Genomic DNA, 22,644 nt, shown 5'->3' on the forward strand with positions numbered 1-22,644 from the left:
AGAGATCTGACAATGTTTTACCGCTGAATTAACCAACCTTTGTTACCATCTACCTCTGGGCTTTTTGTTATGTGAGATAACCCCAACTGTTTATGTATTGATAGTAGAGGTATCCCCTATCCTATAGGAAAGTCATCCTAAATTATTTGACCCCTAAAGGCAGAGGAAGATGAATTTTCCCCAGCCCCTGTATGTTTCACGACAAAACCTAAACCATTGAAGCATACCAGAAATGTTCTGCCTCCTTCCGTTTATCTTTTAAAAAATGCATTTGAATCCACAATACACCCACATTTGTTTCAATATTTTTTCTTCCCCACCCTTTCCCACCAAAAAACAACTTTTAAGATTTGAGAAAAGATGTGGGGAAAGGCAGAGAGGGGCAGATCTTTTGGAGAGGTTAATAGTTGTATATTTTAATGTATCATCTTTTAGAACATAATTTCCACTGAGTGTTTTTAATTTGATTTCTAACCAGTCTATTCTAAGACGTCATTTAAACATTAGGAGTATAAATGAAATGGAAGGTTTAAGTAAATTATTTTTCAAGCAATCTGAGGTTTTATTATGAGTTACTTGTAGTAGTCCCTAATGCAAGCCTTTAGCATTGTAACATCTATCCGTAGTACCCTGGACACTGCCACTGCTAGTTGTGAAAAAGAATAGACAAGTCGGCAAGTCTCATTTGGTAAACATAAAGGATTAAATAAAGAACATATTAGCTTGGTAGTTGGTTCTTTTAGCCTTACCATTTCTCCATAGATACTTAAATGTTTCTCCTCAGATTTTGTTGGGTGTTCTTTCTGTAAAACTTTCCTATTTGGTGGTTACCGCCAATGCTTATGTTGAGATGACTTCTGGCACCATCACCTCCTCTGAATGTCTTGTCTTTGTAGATAAGAGAAAGATAAAAGAGATGTATGTGAGCAGCATTTAAAAATAGCTCTAAAAAGTCAGCAAGACATCCAGTAAAACTGAAGTACTAAATAGCACCTTTTTATATACTTACAGGCCTTTGTCAATGCCATTTGTCATCTATTATCTCTAACTTTGAACTATAGTTTTAAAAAATCCTTATTAGGGCTTCCCTAGTGGCGCAGTGGTTGAGAGTCCGCCTGCCGATGCAGGGGACGCGGGTTCGTACCCCGGTCCGGGAAGATCCCACATGCTGCAGAACGGCTGGGCCTGTGAGCCATGGCCGCTGAGGCTGCGCGTCCGGAGCCTGTGCTCCGCAGCGGGAGAGGCCACAGCAGTGAGAGGCCCGTGTACCGCAAAAACAAAACAAAACAAAACACTAAAAAAAAAAAATCCTTATTAGAGGAAAAAACATCTAGTAGTCTGATAGCTAATTTAGATTAGACTTTCCTCAACTTTTGCAGCAAAGATCACACTTCTCCAATTGTTCTATTTTTAAAATCCAAGTTAAAAATCTTAAATTTAAGTCAGTAGTAGTGTACCATGTCCTTGACACGAATTGTTTAGCTATATTACTGTACTTTTAAACATTTGTTATAAATTTTAAATATATCTGTATATCTGTAGTCTAGCCTCTGCTCCCTAGGGATTATTTGACTTTCCAAGAAGTAGTTAGTCTTATTCCAAACCCCTACTTAAGGTCCAGAGGTGTCCTAAGGAGAGTAGACATGGAAGTTGTATTAGTTTCCTAGGGCTGCCGTAACAAATTACCACAAACTTGGTGGCATTACAGAAATTCTATTCTCTCACAGCTCTGGAGGCCAGAAGTCTGAAATCATTTTCTTCTGAAGGTGTTCCTTGGGTGATGGGAGCTTAACTTCAGTCTTCGCCTCTGCCTTCACATGACTTTCGTCCCTATATGTCTCTGGGTCCAAATCTCTCTCTCCTTTCTCTTGTAAAGGTAGAAGTCGTTGGATTTAGGGCCCATCCTAAACCCAGGATGATTTCCTCTTGAGATCCTTGACTAATTATATCCCCAAAGACCCTATTTCCAAATAAAGACACATTCTGAGGCTCCAGGTGGACATGAATTGGGGGGCGTGGGGACTGTTCAACCCACTACAGTAGTATTAAGATTATTTTTTAAATGATTGTTTAAAAATAATAATACCACTTTCTGTTATCTAAAACTTCCACAATCACTATCTTACTGATTTTTATAACTTGTGTGTTTATGTGAGGTACTTCTATAGCATCCCCAATGGAAAGGAATCATTTTGCAGGAAACTGCATTTTCTCTCTATTCCTTCACTTACTCCTGTCCCAGGTAGTGAGAAGATTAGAATGAGCCTGATACATTTGCCCACATTTAACCAAGAGACATGGAACTGCACAGAACATAGCTCTCCTGGACATATTTGTGCCCAGAACACAAAGAGCTTGTGCTTCTGATCTCCATTCAGTAAGCTGACCCAGCACAGTCTCTTGCTATGTCCATCCAAGTCTTTTTTCAGTTCTACCTTCTCTGCCTGTAACCTGGTGAATAAATCAGTCAAGCAGATCTCAAGGTCTAGGATCAAAGTGAGATTGGAAGCACTGTCAGTCTCCATTCTAGCTTTATCAGTTATAAAGTTGATAAGCAACCCTCCTTTACCCCAGTGCTGTGTTTTTACTCTGTCATCCAGAACTATAACAGTAAGCAGAAAAGATACTAATGTGCCTATTTTTGAAGTAAGTTTAGCTAGAATATTGTAAAGGGATTCTTCACCAAAGCCTAGTAAGGCCCAGCCATTGCCAAGATCAAGAGTTAGCACCCAGATTTCCTGACTCTGTATAGCTGTTTCTTTAAGCTTACTTTGATGACCCCCTAATAGAATTCAGATTAGAATTTGCCCAATTATAGTATATAATATTCTTACCTATAGTGGTAAGAGTCATTTTTTAAACTATCATTTTTAATTTCTAAGTTACCACTGTGGCCTGCAGTGTTTATGGAAAGGTGTAAACATGTGCCTTCATATAAACAATGCTATTACCTATTGGACTTCTCTGGTGGCGCAGTGGTTAAGAATTTGCCTGCCAATGAGGGGGACATGGGTTCGGGCCCTGGCCCGGGGAGATCCCATATGCCACAGAGCAACTGAGCCTGCGCTCTAGAGCCCGCAAGCCACAACTACTGGAGCCCGCATGCCCTAGAGCCCATGCACTGCAACTACTGAGCACGCGTGCTGCAACTACTGAAGCCCGCACAGCTAGAGCCCGTGCTCCACAAAAAGAGAAGCCACTGCAGTGAGAAGCCCACACACTGCAACAAAGAGAAAGCCCGTGCACAGCAACAAAGACCCAATGCAGCCAAAAAAACCCCGTAAAAACAACGCTATTACCTATTAAGAGAGACTAATTATTAAACCTCCTGTAAATCCGTAATGTTTCTGAAACCTTTATTTAAATTTGCAGTACCTGCTCTAAGAACTGCAAAAACTAATGTATTAGGAGTATGTGAAAGTCCTTGCTGTGTCCAAATAATGTGCTTTACTTGTTCCTTCAGTGTTGATTAATAAATATAGATTAATTAATTTCTAATTATACTATGAGATCTCCAAGCTGCCAAAACATATGATTAATATTATATCTGATTTTTAAAAGAAGGTCTCTAAAAAATTCTGAATTGGTTTGTTTTATGCCATTTTACAGTTTGTTGTTTTATGTGTTTCAGGCAGGTATATGGGATTTGCTTTTTAGCTGCCTTATTTCAGAGGTCTAGTTGTTCATCTTACTGGATTTTCTTATGCACTCTCCTGGAATATTTTGTGTTTCTAATCATTTGAATGGATGAGGTTCATTTTCTGGTGTGTTTTTCATCAAACCTGCTCAAAATAGGTCATGGGTGTCCTCTGCCATTATAACTGAGATCACTTGATCTTCTTGTTGAATTCTAATTGAAACTCATTTTCCCCTTTTATTTTCAGATACTTGTATCTTCTGTTCTCCAGTGATGACCTTTTACCTTTAGACCACTGGGTATTTAATACAGAGGCTCACCCTCTGCCTGTGTTACATTTAGCCAACACCACACTTTCAAGAAACCCTGCTGTTCGATGAAAGCAGCTCCAGAAAGACCATTCTCACCTGTGTTTTGTTTACATGGACCACTACAGAAATTAGTCTGGAGAGGGGCCTTTTGAAAACCTGGACCTCTTAAGTCAACATGGCAGGGTGAAACGTGACTATTCCCTGCAAGACTTTTCAACTTGTAGATGTTTCAACTTTGAAATGATTCCATTTTATACCTGACCAAAACATATTCTGGTGTGTGTAGGACAGAGACCTGATGTGCTTTGATTCTTAACAAGATGGTCACGTGAGAAATTATGCCTGTTACTGCTTATTGCTTTTAGAGTCCTGGAATCTGGAGGCTAGATTTCCTGAGAATAAGCCAAGAATGTGGAGCACCTTGCAGGAGTTGGAGATGGCCTTTGGAACCAATTATATATTTGTTTCCTCCCAGAGTGGAGCAGCTCTCAAGTCAAAATATTTACACATTGGTTATCCCTTTTTTCTCCATTTTTAATAACGGAATGAATTAAAATAAATAAGAACAAAAGAATGGTGTAACTGCATCAGCAGCAAGAAGACTCAAAAAGGAAACAGAATACCTATCCCTGTCCGAATTTTCAAGTTTCGTATTAGATGACCAGACTGGCAACCATTTCAAATCTCAGTCTATGTATTCCATTGAAATTCCTTGGTTAAATTTGTTTTCTCTGGAGGCATGATCTCACAAAGAATACTCTTCAAGTCTTTGTCTCCATATAGAATCATTGAAACTGCTATTTATCATAACCACTACTTACGAGCCTGGGTTTGGGATTTTGTGCATGTTGTTCAGTCTAGTGTTGGTAGCATGACAAAAAGTGGGGGAAATGCTGCAGTTTGTTGCCTTGAAACCTGTCCTAAGAGAAAGCCTTGGTTTCGTTGGTAGGAGATTATTTTTTCCAAAGCAGCAAATCTACCAAGTAAATTTTATCTACTTTAACCTCATTATAAACTTAGTAGAATCCCTCGATTTACAACTCTCTTTATGTGGCTTGGCAAAATTCACTGTACTGTCATGCAGCTCTGAATTTACCTTGATGAGGCAAATTACTTTTACAATTTACTAAATCAAAAACAAAATATAGTGAAACTTCCTTAACTATTTTTGGGACAGGGGATCCTTTATTACCCCATTAGCTGAGGGAGCTTTTCACAAATATTTTATGTAAAAAATAAATTCAACTTTTTTTTCTCCAAGGGTATTTACAGAAATTCAAAGAATTAATCAGAATAGCTTCAAAATAATTTTTAGTGATTAAATGTGGTATAATTAATTATATTACGCTAAACATGGGATATATCTAAGGGGCTTTCTCTTACCATCAATAGATTTTGCAATGATATTTCTTTTTAAAGAAATTATGATTTCTGTATATTGCGAGGGGAATAACTTACATTTTATCAAGAACTGTAAGATAAATATCTGACTTAATAAATTTTCTGTCCCTTGAATTTATGTCGCAGTGCAAGACACTTATTCTTCCTTACCTTTAATACAGACAGCTTCCATTGACAGTAATAGTTGGGAGTAGTATTATTAGTCTAGTATTTACTCTGAATTTGAAGATTTCATGAAACAGTGTGCAGGAAGCCCACCTTAGAGTTCTGAAGGCTTATTTTCTTATTTTGTTTACTCTTTTATTAGCATGTGGTAGATTTAAATTGGAAAAAGATTTAATAAATTAATATAATTATGTTTTAAGGGTGATCATCTTATATCACACATAGTCAAGCAGTCCTCACAGTTCAGCAAATGATCCATAAATGATAACCACCTCAAGATTTTCAGTATACATAGAAAGTAAGGATGTAGAGCCAGTTGCATTATTTAAATCTTTAGGAGAGTTAAATTTTAGTACATATTTTGAGACTATAATACCTTTTACTAGTTGAAAAATTAAAATTTTTAAATGAAAAGTGTAGATGACTAACTTTAGAAGAGAAAGGGGAAAGTATTTGGTTCTCAAAACATGTTAGCTTTCCTCCTGAAAATAGCAGAAGCCCACTTGTGGGTCACTAAAAAGAATGAAAAACTTGACTTGGCAAAAGACCCAGAACAGCTGTAGAGATGGCAGTGAACCCTCCCTTGCTTTGTTTAGAAGAATGCTGAGTAAAGGGGCCTTCTTGGTTCCCCAAGAACTTCTCAAGGAACGAAAAGACAGAAGCCCCACCCCAATTGCTCTGTTTGTGTTTCTCGGATGACTGGAGCTCGGGAGAAGGCAGAGAAGTGTACAGGCATGGCCAGTTCTGGTACAAGCAAAAAGCTTGAGGGGGACAAAGGAAGAGTCTTTTTCATCATCTCCTCACCTTCCTTGTGAGAAGACTAGCGCTTATGAGTGTGCTTCCTTTTTTTGTTGTTTTTTCTTCTCTGAATACCAAAGGCAATTAAATTTAAGTCAGCTACATATGACTTGCCAGTGTCATGTTTTATTTTTGTTATAGATTAAAAAAATTATTTTCTCCAAGAGCCATCCTTATTCCATAGTATCCCATATTCTGCTAGTTTCCAAGAACATACTTTACTTTGTTCTGTCCTTTACAGTCCTTTGCATTTTGTAGACCTTATTACTCAGGTTAAATACTCATTACATTTATAAGACCTTCTGCAGAGAGCCCAGAAATGCTCCTTTCCAGGTGCCTCCTCAAAAGCAGACACATTACTCCGTGCCTTTGGCACAGATGTGCAGAGTAGATAGATCATTTGGTATATAAGGAAAAAGAATAGAGATGCTGAACACCCTCTCTACCTTCTATATTTATTTTTCTTTTAGAATTTTAAGATCATACTTTTTGGTTCAAACCAGTATAAAGTTGTTAAAACCAAGAGAATGTTGTCCCAATCAAAAAGAAGTCTTGGTGCAGAAAAGTAAGTACCCAGTCACAGGGTTCTTACTTTCTCGTGGGTTGCACAGATGTGCTCTTTTATGTCTCTCTGACACCAACTTATTCTTGTCTTTGAGCAGATGTTTATATGTAAAAGCAAAACCCGGATATTGAAGGAATATATTCCTTCTGTGGAATATTGACCCTGATTCTCTATGCTGTCCTCTAGGACAACCCAGGGCTTCACTTGGTAGATTTTAACCAAGCAGCTTAAAATCTGATCATTAATTTCTCATCTCCATTCTCCATTGCCAAAGTCTTTGTCAAAACTACAGATTTGTTGCTAAAAGGTTGTGCTCGCCATTCTCATCATGGAGTTTCTCCTTAGGCCTGGATTTCTTTGAATGAATGAGTGAGTGAATGAGAGGGTGAGTGAATAAACACAGGGTACCTAATATGTGCCAAGCGTTGTGCTAGCTACTTTCAAGTATTAGAACTTTTTGTGATTCCAGTGGCATTTTCTGTATAAGAGTTGTTCATATCATTTTAAGTGTTTTCCAGTATGATTCATGTTACAAAATCCTTAATTTTGTATTTCATTTAAATTAAATAAGGAAAGAAATGGTTTATAATATATTTTAAACAATGTATTACTATATAATACTAACAGCTATAATTGTAGTTAATAACTAAAGCCTCTTGGAAAATGTCAAAAAATACTTGATTTCTGATGCAACTTTAACTAAAATATCTACTTTAGAAATAAAAACATTCTTATTTTGCTATTATCACTTTAATTACATAATTAAAAGTTAATGTTTTATAGAAATGCTGATTATTTTATATTCAAAAATTTTGTCACGTAATTCATGGGTAAAATTTGCAGTTGTGAATTGTTCATGCTCTGCTATGGTTCCTAGTAATGGTCCCATGCTGTTAAATATAAAGAAAAATATACTGAAATATTTCTGAGTTGCTAATAACAGTTCCTAGTAATGGTATCTTGAGTTCTTATTTTTCTTTAGGTTTCCTTACCCTCAAATTGGCTAGTTCATATCTTATCCACTCTTTACGTAGATACATACATAAACACAGTTGTACACAGAGATTTTTAATACTGTCTCTGTCTGCTAATTAACAAACACGGTTGTTAACGTGTTTTTGGCTGCACAAATTCTAAGCAGAATATTTGAGGAACCAAACATGATCTGGAGATATTTTAATGCACTTACTTGGTTCAGGAACATTGGTGAAGATGATTTTTTGTTCCTTCAGATCACACTCTTTGTGATCTATAATGGATCAGCAAGCTTCCTCCAGAGGGCTAGATGATAAATATTTTAGGCTTTGTGAGCCATGCCCTCTCTATCTTTACTACTCAGTTCTGCTGTTGAACTGTGAAAACAAGTATAGACAATATATAAAGGAAGGGGTGTGGCTGTGTTCCAATAAAACTTTATTTACAAAAACATGGAGGGCTAGATTTGGCCCCTGGATCATAGTTGTTAACCCTTGATCCCAATTTAAATTTGTATAAGACCCTATAATCTTTGACCTGCATCTTTTATCTGTGTTTTGAGTACATAATTCATTTTTAGAGCAAAAAAAAGATGTGTGTATGTATGATTGTATGTATTTGTGTAACCTAAAGCTATATATTTTGTTGTCTTGAAAACAGCTATACTCTACTGGAGTCTGTTCAGGTTTCAATATGGTACAACTATCTTGAAAGAGGCATTTTTTTGTTCATGGGGTATGCTGTCAGTCCTTATCCTTGCCTTGTCATTTAATGCCACAATTTCAGAGTCTCTGTGTGAAAGGAAGGGTCTCTGTGGTGTCAAAATAGTATATTTGCTCCAAGTTCTGCCTGCCCATTGACCTTTGGACCAACGACTCTGGATTGCTGGAGCTGCAAAAATTCCTCCACTTGAATACTCGTAGAGTCCTATGACAAGAATATGATAGAATTTCTGACCTTTGTGCTAAAGAAACCAATCTCTTGGAAAAATTTTAAGCAACAGGAGAAATGGGTTATGTGCCTCAGTTGCCATTTGGCAACCACTATTTTTTAGAGTGCAGAAAGGTACTGCCCTTATTACCTCTACAACAGCCTAAATCTGAGGAGTGCAGAGAAAAGATGTATCCAAAAGAAGAGTTCCCCTTCCTCTTCTTGCACTTGCCTCAAATTCTTTTCAAGTCAATAGCATTATTTCAGAATGTCAGTGTGCATCATGTTTAAATTAAAGCATCCTCAACCTTAGCCTTTTAACTGTTTAACAACGAATCCATTTTAAACTTTGAGCACAGCAGAACTCATGAAATCACACAACACCATATTGCTAGTATGTATGTATGTACATTGCAATGCACCAGTCATCCTGAGAACAGCTTCTTCACGAAGAAGTTTATCAAATATTTCACTGTATTTGGAAATTCTAGAGGAGGGGAAGCCTGTACTCAGAGTGATAGGGGAGCACATGTTATAAATGAGCTACCTTTCTAGGTCCAGCATACTATACAGATGGCTTCGGCTTGGTGTGAACGTTAAGTGTGAGTACACAAACACACCCACATACATACATGTTAATGTGCAGAGGATTTTAAACAATTTGGATGCTACAGAATTCTGCAAATTGCATACCAGAAAACTCCATGGAGATAAGCTCAGCTCTTCTTGGGAAAAGTTATTTTTTAGAAAATTTAGAAATTAGTTTTTGTTTGGATTAACTGAATAAAGCATCCCCAATTTTAATACTGGATTTGGAAGTTGAAATGCCGTTCCTCAGTCTTACTGGTCTCAAATTCAGTGGTATAATTTTTCCCTAAACTAATAAGAGGGGCAAGTATAACCTCCTAAATCGGTACCCACTGGCCGCTCCTGAACTGATTTCCAGTTATGTCCTCCATATGTAATTTTTATAAATTAAAGGTAATATTGTATATTAAAGATTAAATAAAGATGTTCTTTAAGTGAAAAGTCTGTTTAGCTTTCATTTGTACCCAGACAATACAGTTCAATCTTCCTATTTTCAGAACAACTTTGGCATTTACAGTAACTGGTAATCTTCAGTCTCCCACGTTCGGAGAGTATTTCTTTTGGTTCAGCTAATCTTCACATTTCCTTGATGTTATAGAAGGATGAAGAGATTACTTAAAGGGTAATTTTCATGCCATCTAATTTTAAGAAAACAAACTATAGGCCTGTGCGACAATCTTATAGTATGACTGTGCCTGTTATCTCCAAGACCTAGTCTAATCCAACCTCTGAGACCATCAAGCTTAAAAATTGCCTTGGGACTTCCCTGGTAGCACAGTGGATAGGACTCCGTACTCCCAATGCAGGGGACCCAGTTTCGATCCCTGGTCAGGGAACTAGGTCCCACGTGCATGCCGCAATTAAGAGTTCACATAGAGAGATGGGAACACATGTGTATGTATAACTGATTCACTTTGTTATAAAGCAGAAACTAACACGCCACTGTAAAGCAATTATGCTCCAATAAAGATGTTTAAAAAAAAAAGTTCACATGCTGCAACTAAGGAGCCTGAGTGCCGCAAATAAGACCCGGCGCAATCAAATAAATAATAGGTAAATAAATATTTTTTAAAAATTGCCTTAATCACTGGATCTCATTCTGTCACATTAAAATCTGACCTGACCCTAAGAATTCTTAAGTGATTCTTGAGCAAAAATAGGCCTAAGGGGCTTTAGGAATAGGATCAGCTAAACTATAGATAGTGGCTTAATCTATTGATACTGTAAAGCACAGTATATTTAAAACTCTGTACCCATGGAGCGTCAAATGAGGTCGTAGTAAAGCCCAAAATAACAACCAATTTACATCATTGAGGTCTACTTCCTGGCACAGTAGATTTTAACTTGATCAAAATTTTAAACTAGGAAATTTAAATTATAGATGTATCAAAATTAATTATGGACTTATCTTTTCAGAAGCAACTAAAACAGGACCAGATAAAAGAGTAAGATCTCTGAGTGACTATAATGTGATAAAATCTGGGCCTCTGTCTGCCAGTTATCTGAAATTTTCGTCATTATTTATTGGGTTACAGAACACTGTCAACATGCAAATAGCAATCATGTTAAGAGTATGGGTTCATAGAAACAGTAGATTGGTGATTGCCAGGGGCTGGTGAGTGGGGAAGATGGGGAGATGTTGGTCAAAGGGTACAAACTTCCATTTGTAAGATAAACAAGTTCTAGGGATGCAATGTGCAGCATGATGGCTATAGTTAACACTATCGTATACTAGAAAGTTGCTAAGAAAGTAGGTATTAAATGTTCTCACCATACACACTCCAAAAAATGTATGTGAGGTGATGAATGTGTTAACTAAGCTTATTGTAATCACTGTACAATACATACATATATCAGATCATATACACCTTCAATTTACATCATGTTATGACAATTGTATCTCAGTCAGGCTGTAAAAAAAAAAAAAAAAAAAAGATTGTGGGTTCAGATGGTGAGAGACTGTACCTTGTTAGTAGACCTAACAAATTTCTTCAATTTCTTTTTGTGATAAAATATAACTTAAAATTTGCTATTTTAACCATATTTGTGTACAACCCAGGGGCATTAATAATTACATTAACAATGTTGTGCAACCATCACCACTATTTCCAAAACTTTTTCATCACTGCAAACAATCTCTGTAACCATTAAGCAATAATTCTCCATTCTCTCCTTCCCTCAAGAAAATTTCAATTTCTTAACCCGAAGAAAATCTTAATTTTTTGTCTGTAAAAGGAAGATAATACCTATTTTTTAGGAGAACTAAATAAGAAAAAAATCCATGTACCTGGACTGAAATAAGCTCACAAACAGCAAAGAGTTGCTGTTTTAAAATTATTTTCATTAGCAGCAGATTGGAGTAAAAATTCCAAAAGAAATAGAAAAGAATTAATAAAGAGGGGAAAGGCAATAAAGAACCAAGAAAACTATAGTTCTACCTCCTGTTTTATACGTAAGGAAATTGAAACAAAAGGGCATAAAGTGGAGGCATTAGATGATCTCTAAAGTGGTTTTGCAATTTCATCATTCATGATTTCATGAAGTGTCTCATGCAGTTTTGTTATTTAAAAAAATTTTTTAAATTATTTTTTAGAAGATGTTGGGGGTAGGAGTTTATTAATTTATTTATTTTTGCTGTGTTGGGTCTTCGTTTCTGTGCGAGAGCTTTCTCTAGTTGTGGCAAGCGGGGGCAACTCTTCATCGTGGTGCGCGGGCCTCTCACTATCGCGGCCTTCTCTTGTTGCAGAGCACAGGCTCCAGATGCGCAGGCTCAGTAGTTGCGGCTCACGGGCCTAGTTGCTCCGCGGCATGTGGGATCCTCCCAGACCAGGGCACGAACCCATGTCCCCTGCATTAGCAGGCAGATTCTCAACCACTGCGCCACAAGGGAAGCCCCAGTTTTGTTATTGTTATTAGTGACATACAAATATATTAATATATATGAACTAATCAGTTTAAAAACTGTACAGTAGAAGTTACTTTTTGTTAAAACACATACACAACACCAACAAATAAATACACTGAAAGTTAACAGCAATTATCTTTCTTTGGCAAGGATATAAGAGAATAACTTTTTGCCATTTCCTTTTTAAAATTAACTTTATTGAGGTATGATTTACATAAAATAAAACTTTCCCATTGTAAGTGGGAATATCGGTGATGTTTAGTAAGCTTATAGAGCTACACAACCCTCCCACAATCCACAAAGATCCTGCATGCCCATTGGCAGATGGTTTCTGTTCCTGTCCCAGCCCTTGGCAACCACTAATCTGCCTTTTGTCTTACAGATTTGCCTTTTCTGGACATTTCATACAAATGGCATCCTATGTATACCGTCTTTTGCATCTGGCTTCTTTAACCTAACATAGGGTTTTCAAGCTGTATCTGTGCCGTAGCAAGTATCAAGAGTATGTTCCTTTTTATTGCTGAAAATATTTCATTTCTATGGATATAACATTTTGTTTATCCATTCATCAATTAATAGACATTTTGGTTTCCACTTTTTGGCTATTGTGAGCAATGCTGTCATGAACCTTTCATACAAGTCTTTGTGTTGACATATGTTTTCATTTATCTTGTGTATGTACCTACCTAGGGGTTGGAAATGCTGGATAATATGGCAAAGTCATGTGTAACTTTTAAAGAAATTTCCATACTGTCTTTCAAAATGACTGATTTTACATACGCACCAGCAATGTACAAGGGTGAGAGTACCAGCTTCTCCACATCCCCACCAACATTTGTTACTGTCTTTTCTATAGCCATTCTAGTGGGTGTGAAGTTGTATCCGAATACGGCTTTCATCTGCATTTCCCTAATGACTGATGATGTTGAGTCTATGCTATTAGCTGTGCATATGTCTTTGGTAAAATGTCTATTCAAATATTTTGCCCATTTAAAAAAAAAGTGGACTGTCTTACTGAGTTGTAAGAGTTCTTTATATATTCTGTATTTATTTTCTCTAAGATTGTGGGTTTGTCGTCTTACAATTTTTTTTTTTTTTTTTTTTTTTTTTGCGGTACGCGGGCCTCTCACTGTTGTGGCCTCTCCCATTGCGGAGCACAGGCTCCGGACGCGCAGGCTCAGCGGCCACGGCTCACGGGCCCAGCCGCTCCGCGGCATGTGGGATCTTCCCGGACCGGGGCACGAACCCGTGTCCTCTGCATCGGCAGGAGGACTCTCAACCACTGCGCCACCAGGGAAGCCCTTAAAATATTTTTTAATGCTCTGTTTTGAATGCAAAATACTCTGATTTTGATAAAGTAATTTAACAATATTTTCTTTTATGGATTTTCCTTTCTTTGCCTAATCCAGAGTCACAAAGACTTTAGACCTATGTTTTCTTCTAGAAGTTTTATAGTTTTAGCTCTTACATTTAGGTGTATGATTCATTTTGAATTAATTTCCCATGTATGATAAATGTCTAAAGTCATTTTTGCATGTAGGTATCTAATTATCCCAGTACTATTGATATTTATTGAAAAGGCTGTCCTTTCCCTATCAAATTGCTTTGGCACATTTGCAAAATATCAATTGATCATAAATGTAAGGTTTTATTTCTGGATTCTTAATTTTGTTCCTTGATCTATGTCTTTCCTTATGCCAATACCATATTATGTTGATTACTGTTGCTTTAGAGCAGTGGTTCTCAATAAAGGGATATTTTTGCCCTGCATCCCCCAATGTCTGAAGACATGTTTGATTGTCGTGACCTGGGGAGGGGGGTAGGAGGGATGGTGCTATTGGCATCTAGTGGGTGGAGGTCATGGACAAGAGACAGTATTTATTAGCTACTTTTTTTCCCCCAGAAAATAGGTCACCCTCCTGTTTCTTTGCATATCTTATATTTTTTTAAATTGAAAACTGGACATTTTAGGTAATATTGTAGCAACTCTGGATTCTGATCTGATCTCCTCCACCCAGGGAGGTGGTGATTGTTGCTACTGCCATTTCCCTGTTTTTTTGTTTAGTGATTTCCCTGGTCCAATTCTATAGATATCACCTTTCCTGGGGTGTATGACCACTGATATCTCTGCTCAGTGTTGTATGTTTTAAATCTTATTTATATTTTTAAATACGTCTTCCTAGGAGTAAGCCCTGCGTCAGCATAGCTTAGTGATCAGCCAGTGATTTGTCAGAAGTTGTGCTCAAATATCTTTAGCCAGTAAGGGCTTCCACCGTTTGCCAGTGGATCTGTGTGTAGGTTGTGGAACACATTCACACTGTGTGCATCTTACAAGTTCATGTAGCTTTTACTTTACATTGGGCCCTCACTAGTGATAACTGCCTGGGTCCAAGGCCTCACATTCAGCCAGGAATGTATACAGATAGCTAGGGCTCTCTCTAGTCTCCCCTGAATATATATTCTGCCTTGCTCTTGCTTGCAGCCTTCCAAACTACCAGGGACATGTGGCAAGGTGCACCATGTTTGTGTCATTCCATGGACCTATCTCCCTGTTAAATTTCTGGCCAGTCTGCCAACTGTTGCTGGTCCCAACCAGAACCAAAACCTCAGGCTAGCTGCATTGATCTTTCCAGTTCTTTTGCCACTGAGATTGCTATTTCTAACAATGCCCAGGAGAATGGAATTTTTCTGCCCTCGCTCCACTCCAGCTTGTCCTGCCTGGGAGAACTGCCATGCTGATGGAGCTGGAAGGACATGGGAGCAGCCCTAGGCTGAAATACTGCAGACACACTGTTCTTACCCAAAGGTCAGTAATTTTTCTTGAATAAATGCTTCTTGATTTGTTGTATGCCTTTGCTCAATTTCTAGAAAGTTTGTCTATGTTATTCCTTTGGGGAAAGAGATTTGCTCCTCACTCTGCCATTTGCCATTCCAGGAATAAGTAGAAGATGGATGGATGGATATTTTTATTGACATTCTTTGTAAATTCCTCTAGAAATTTTAGCTTTAAAGCCTTGCTCTTCCCACCTAAAAGGCCTCTATCCACGTCTATCAAAATTCTACTTATTTTTTTGTGTTCTCACACAATGAAACTTTTACAGAACCTTCCCTGACTTCCCTAACTTCCTTAACTTCGAGGGATTTCTTCCACATTTGTACATCCATTGTTCTTATTCTTAACTTTCTTACGATTTATCACATACTACCTTACATTTATGTGTGAACATGCCTTTACGTCCCCTACTAGCTTGTCCAACGTTTAAGGACATAGTATGGTAGTCATCTTTTAACCCACTTAACAACTTATATATCTGTCAAATAAGCACCCATTTCTCAGACCTCAGTACTCTCCACCAGATCAGGCTACCCCATTTAAGGGTCCATTTCTCTTGATTTGGAGTTTTCTTGCAGCAAAAACTTTATCAAAGCCTATACACTAAGAAAAGTCTAAACATTAGAAAAGGGATATGTCATGTATTGTGTCCTTTTTATGCAAATGTGGGAAATACACAGTACAGCTGGTGCACAGAATATCAGAAAGGCCTAGTGGGAGGAACAGGGATCTTCGATTAGTCAGGAGTCCAAAACTGTAGTCTATTGTCTTCCTCTGAATGATTGTAGGGCCTTAGTCAAGTTATTCAACTTCTCTGGACCTCCATGTATTTTCTATAAAATGAGGAACCTGGACTAGAAAATTTGCATGTGATTCATGAGATAATTAATATGGTTATTATATAGCACACACATTTATTGAACTTTTACCTGCTGTTTCCAGAAGCTCTAGTAAGCTTCAAGTATACAGAAATCAAAATAAAATCTCCATCCCCAAACAGGGATTGGCCTGCTTAATATTGTGACAAATGCTCTAAGAGAGGAATGCACTCCGTATCATAGGGGCCGAGTAGGAGGAGCGTCTCATCAAGCGTAGGGTAGGTTTGGGAGGGGAGAAGATAATCCAGAAAGATTCTTCAAGAACCAGACATTCGAATTGAATTTCACAAGGAAGTAGAGTTTGAAGGTAAGGGGGAAAGGAGCTATTTGATAAGGCAGAGATACCCGAAGAAGGAAGGGATATGAGATCCAAAGCACAGGTAGGAAGACTAGCCTTGAACTTGAGAAAGTACACCCATTTCACTGAGACCCATAAAACAGTCCTCTCATGCAGTCCTTTTCAGGCCCTGAGATCGCATTGTCCATGAGCCAGGGTGGGCCAACAGGGGCACCCACCAAGATCCCAGGAGTGGCTGTTCCTTCTGAAAGTCTAGTTTCAGTCATCCACCAATATCAAGGAGCCCATGAAACACACAAAATGAATGTTATTTAGGGAGAGGTTAAGGGAGTCCCCTGGAAATATCTTTCAAAAATACTCATCAAAACTTTGGAGGGCTTCCCTGGTGGCACAGTGGTTGAGAGTCCGCCTGCCGATGCAGGGGACACGGGTTCGTGCCCCGGTCCGGGAAGATCCCACATGCCGCGGAGCGGCTGGGCCCATGAGCCATGGCCGCTGAGCCTGCGTGTCCGGAGCCTGTGCTCCGCAACGAGAGAGGCCACGACGGTGAGAGGCCTGTGTACCGCAAGAAAAAGACAAGCAAACAAAACAAAACAAACAAACTTTGGATGACTCCAAAACAAATTAGCATGGGCACAGTATTTTGAAACAGTTCAGCAGTAAGTAGCCAGAAATGTATGCCACCACAGGGTGATAATCTCAAAAAAAATATTTTTTTTTAATCTTCAGCTGTTTGAAGCCTGGGAGGCTTGAGATGCAGTGAAACCTCTTGCTTAAGTTTTTCAAAACACCCTGACGTTGATTAACGGACAGATGCCACAGCTCTTGGCTGCTCGGAAAAGCCTGTTACTCAGAAATTGCTGGGACCCACAGCAGCCTCAGCACAGGGTTCCGCCCACCCCTCGGCTCATGCCCCACTGAAACCAAGTCAGTGATGAAACGTTTGCCAAACAGAAGACAAATATTGCCTAAAAAAAGACTTCCATTTCTTTCCTAATATGACCTCCCTTCCTTTAAAGGCTTTGAACTAATAGGTAAGACTTATTAGAAGATGAAACACATCTCATACCAGAAGATAGACCTAGAAAAATTCTAATTCGAACCCTACGAATGATTTTAGCTCACATAGACAATCGATATGTTGTGAAATAGTGTATTTAATGACACTTTATAAGTCAAATTCTAATGCTCGCAGTTATTTATACAACTCTGCTTAAGTCCTTTTGGAATTATTTTTTCTTTAAACATTTATTGAACATCTATGTGTCAAGAATCGTGCAAGGCACTGAAGATACAGAGCCAACTTTGACACTTAACTCGTGGATCTGCTGGGCTAGAAGAAGATAGATTGGCAAGCCAAAAATTATGTTTTGCAGTAAAGGTGTGTACCGAATGCTCCCGGAGTTTAGAAAAGAGAAACTGCTGGTGGTGGGGAGGCAGGAGGATGTGACAGCAACACGATTACCGATAACCAGCCCTGATCAAGTCTTGCCCGTCTGTGAAGCAGGGGAAGTGAGTTTCCTAAGCAAAGACTAGGTTTGAGGGCTGGGTTTGTACCTTTTGGAGCAGGCAGAGCTACTTGGTGGTGAAGAAAGAGTGCCGAGGAACCAAACCATCCTCACTCGAGCTTTCAGAGAGGAAGCATTTGACTGAACTTTGGGGAATGAGAAGTTTGTTGGACGTGGTAGGAGTCCAGTTGCAACACACAAGGGAAAGTCATTCTAGGAAAAGGAATCAATATGATCATATTTAAGATGCTGAGGGAAGAAGGGATTACACTTTAGAGCAACCAGTCCTTCCAGGCAGGGCTGCATGACATGTTTGCATGAGCTGGGGGGAGTAGAAGGGGAGGGGACCCAAGACGTGACAGGGGCCCAGTCACCTGAGACCTTGTGTCTGCTGTAGAGAGTTTGGCTTTTACGCTGAGTGAGATAGAAGCCCCTGGAAGACTGAGCGAGGTGCAACGTGATCAGCTCTGTGCCTGTAAAGGGTCCTCTGGCTTCTGTGTGGAGAACAGATTGTTGGGGGACAGTTTAGAGGCTACCGAAATAATCTAGGTGAGGAATGGTGGTGACTCAGACCAGTGGCGAGGATGAGGATCGGGTCTATAATTTGAAGGTAAAGCTGACGTGATCTGTTCGTGGGTGGGGGTGAATGTGAAAGAGAGAGGGGTCAAGGTTGACTACCAAGTTTCTGACCTGAGCACCCGGCAGGATGGAGTTACCACTTACAGAATGAGAATGATTAATATTTAGGAAGGGTGAAATTAGAAATTTGTTCTTGAACATGTGAATTTTGCAACTCCTATTAGGGCAAAGCTTCAGAAAGCTCGAGGCACAGGCTTGGAGACTGGGTGGGAACCAGGGACTCAGGAAGCCAGGATACAGAAACCCCTGGGCAGGAGGCCACTGTCAGACACAGCCTCCATCGTGGGACTATCACAGACCTGTTCTTAGTGGCCCCTTGCTTTGTAGCCTCATGTGAGGTTGGAAGTTTGTGTTTGGTGAACAGTGGAGAAGGGTCCAATTGCCTACTCCGGCTGGCGGGGGCAAGGAGCTTTCTGCCCATCGAGAATCACATAGTAAGGGATTCCCTAAAATTTGGAAGTTCTACATGCTGGCAAGAAACAACAACAGAAAAGACAGATATTCTATAAAGTCAAAAACTAGGGATTCAAATCCCAGGTCTGGTGCATATTCACTTGGTGACCACGAGCCACAAATCCAACATGTCTAAGTCTCAATCTTCTCATCTGAAAAATGGGATAATACATACCTCTCACAGGGTGGTTGGGAGGCTTAAATAGCTTGTCCCACATTGCCCCACTAGGCCAGACCAGCTGAGGCTCAGACCAGCCTTGCTTCCTGAACAGCTGTCCTGCTGGATGGGAGCCCAGGCCAAGGAGTCAGGACTTCACTCACAGACCGACCACCTGGCTCGAGCCTTGCCCAACAACTCCCAGTCTACCACTGCTTTTATAGGTAGAGGGTGGTTGCCGTACATCCTGTGATGACTATAAATCCCTCTGTAATTCAGGCTCTCCTCATTCAGATGAACAATAATGCCCTTGTATCCCAAGCCCCTCTAAAATGTCAGGCACCCTGCTAATCGCACTGCAAACATCACCTTATATAATCCTCCTAACGGCATGAGGTAGGTACTATGATCACTCCCACTTTCAGATGAGGAAACAGAGCCTCAGACAGGCTAAGTAGCTTCCCCACGGTCATTTGAAATGAGCATATACTCCTAACCGCTAGCCATACCACCTCTGACACGGGCTGATGGAGTCCACCTGCGGGCCCAGCGTTGGCCACTTTAGCTTAAGCATGAAGCCAACCTTCCCTGAGAGCCCGCTGGAAAAGGTAGAGGGATCCTGCGGTTCCCTTCAGAGCTGGGTGGGCCGCTTCTTCCCCATCCTGGCCCAGGGGTGTTGCCAGGCCTGGGTGAGTCTGGCTGGAGCACTGGGCTGCCCACGGGGATCTGCACCTAACATATCTCAGAAGCCTGGACAGCGTCCGCCCTCAGGGTCTCATTGGGGTGCCCGTGTGGCCCTGAGGTTCCTCCCTGCTCGGGCTGTGGCTTACAGGAGCTGTGCTGCCCGGGGTGCAGTCCCTGAAGAGCTCGGGAATGAGGAGAGCATTAGGCACTGCTGGAAGCTTCCAGGCTTGTCAAAGATACTCTCTTGAAGAGGGCACCCGTGTGTGACGCAGTGTGTGCCATTGCCTTCGGGCATTCGGGGCCCAGCACACTTCAGACCAAATACTGGGAAACACAGCCCTGTTTGTGGAGGACAGAAGGAAGCAACTCACACCTGGCTCCAGTGGAGATGGCACGTTACATTTGACCCCTTTCATGAAACAAGAAGCACAAAATGAAACATTCTGAGGGTTGGGTGTTTTTCCACTTGGCAAACGTCTATGATTTATAGGGCAGGTGTTACTCGTCGCTCACTCCAGTCCTTTCCTTCTTCCTCCACCCACACTCCCTGTCAGCCCAGCTCAGGCTGAGGGCCTAGATAAGCTGTGCACAGTCAGCTCACAAGGCCTTGCGCCCTTGGTGGAGGAACCAAGGGAGACCGCTTGGAGAGGAGAACCCCCGACTTCACCCAGAGCCTGCCCCTATGCTCCTAGGCCAGCAAAGTTTCTTCAAACGTAAGAACAGGGCTTCCCTGGTGGCCCAGTGGATGCAGGGGACGCGGGTTCGTGCCCCGGTCCGGGAGGATCCCACGTGCCGCGGAGCGGCTGCGCCCGTGAGCCATGGCCGCTGGGCCTGCGCGTCCGGAGCCTGCGCTCCGCAGCGGGAGAGGCCACAGCAGTGAGAGGCCCGCGTACCGCCAAAAAAAAAAAAAAAAAGTAAGAACCGAGAGGCAGGGTCCTCCTTGGCCTCTCCAGGACCCAGGAGATGCCAGAAGGGACCTCAGTTGACATGCTTCCTGGTTTCCCAGCAATATCAGGAGAGCAGAGGATGCAAAGGGCAAAACCACCCTGCACACGTTAGCCGCAGACTGAGCTTCCCATAGCTTTCTCCTTCTTGGGCTTGAGAACCACCAGCCTCCTCCTAAAATAAGCTAGAATTTTTTTTTTAATCTAGCTTTAATGGGTCCTAGATACTGTCCTTGAAGATAATTTGCAAATTAGGAAACCAAAAAAAGAAAGAAAATGGGAGAGGGAGGAGGGCTCTTTCAAAAATTCATTCATGCAACTTTTGTTTATTTACAAAGCACATTCAGTAATCATTAGTGCCAAGTTACTGGAGTGTTTACAAAGATTCGTTATATTTAGTCCCTACCCTTAAGGACCTATCACTATATTGTCATTTCAACTTTGTTCTCAGGTTGCTTTGAATCAGGAAAATTGCCCTGGAAAGGGCTTCATTCCAGCTAGGCTTTTTGTCAGTAAAATTTAAATCTGGGTTTTTAGGCAAAAGTGACTCAGCTAACAATTAGGCTAAAGACTGTTTTAATTAGAGTTAGCTGAGTCAATATGGGTTTAATTCAACTGAGCAAGCATTGAGTGAGCATCTGTTATATGGCAGGTACTAGGCTAGGCACCAGGGGTGTGGAGGTGAATAAGATACAGTCCCTGTTCTCAGGAAGGTCACAGTCTAAATATATCCGAACTACAAGGTGAATTACATGCCATAAAAAGGCATGACATGCTGTGGGCAGAGAGAGTAAAACCACGTGGCTGGAAATTCTGAAGAAGTTGGCCTTAGACAGTTAAAACAGCCCTCCTCAATTCTGCACACTCTTCTATCTGTCCTATCCTCTTTTTCTCTTCCCAGCCAAGTCCATTCATTTAATCATTCATCCAGGGATTCACCAAATATTTATGTCCCAGGCACCATTCTAGACCAGGGATTTAGCAATGAGTAACACAGATAAAGGCCTAACAATTTGTGTACACTCCAGTAGGGAAGGGATGGGTAACAGATACTAACAAGTGAATAAATAAATATATCATAATGTCAGTGATGATGAGTGTTGTAAATTAAAACAGGGTGGAGGAGACAAATAGTACAAATGGGAAAGGCATGTGTATTCCATCTCAAATACAGTGTTAGAGAAGGCTTTTCTGAGGTGGGGACTTTTGAGCAAAGACCTGAATGAAGTGGCAGACAAGCCTGGGAGCGCTGGGGAAGGAGTACACCAGGCGGAGGGAACGGCAGAGGTAGAAACATGTTTGAGTGCCAGGTGGCAGGAGAATAGCAAGGGAATGAGGATGGAGAGGCAAGCAGGGACCAGGTCTGGAAGGGCCAACACCAGGAGTTTGGATCATGTTCTAAGGGTGATGGGAAGCCACTGGAGGATTTGGATAGGCACTCAGATGATCTGATTTGTGTTTTTAAGAGATGCTTATGACTGTGGGGTTGAGAATAAACTGTAAAATGTCAAAAGGGGAAGCCAGGAGGACTTGTGAAGTCTTTTCAATTTGAGAAACAAAAATAGAGTTGACCTTTCTGATATAGGGAAATAGCAAGAGGAGTAATGCCGGGGTGGGGGACTTCCGGGGCTTAAGTTTGGTCGTGGCAAGTGTAAAATGCTGTTAGATAGCTGAGTGGAGATACAGAGCAGGCAGTTGGGATTCTTGTATCTGAACTTCAGGGAGCAGGATAAATAAAAAGAGATCCATGTCTAGACATACTGTAGTGAAATGACAAAACATCCAAGATGGGGAGAAGACCTCGAAAGTAGCCAGAAAGAGAAGACAGATCACTTGAAAAGGCCAGTTAGAATGACGCTAGCTTCTCAACAGAACAATAGAAGCCAGAACTTGGACCATGAAGGGTTGAGTGAAAATAGCTGTCAACTTGGATTTGTGTACTACTCGAAAAGTATTGTTCAAGAATAAGGGCAGG

The 22,644-nt window shown here is 40.5% G+C and overlaps 1 protein-coding gene across 3 annotated transcripts in view; it reads left to right on the forward strand.

The window, feature by feature from the left end:
* Positions 1-15,060, forward strand: part of MAN1A2 (mannosidase alpha class 1A member 2) — a 173,451-nt gene extending 158,391 nt beyond the window's left edge. Inside the window, exon 13 of one of the 3 annotated variants that reach the window (XM_032633910.1) lies at positions 3,885-9,811. In XM_032633910.1, coding sequence (XP_032489801.1) covers positions 3,885-4,017 — 133 coding nt within the window. In that variant the 3' untranslated portion in view covers positions 4,018-9,811. Of the gene's footprint in view, positions 1-3,884; positions 9,812-14,948 lie in introns of those variants that run through there. The other 2 variants (XM_032633914.1, XM_032633922.1) reach the window with 2 other exon arrangements.
* Positions 15,061-22,644: the final 7,584 nt, after the last annotated feature.

This window comes from Phocoena sinus, chromosome 1, assembly GCF_008692025.1.
Source record: "Phocoena sinus isolate mPhoSin1 chromosome 1, mPhoSin1.pri, whole genome shotgun sequence".
Lineage (NCBI taxonomy): Eukaryota > Metazoa > Chordata > Mammalia > Artiodactyla > Phocoenidae > Phocoena > Phocoena sinus.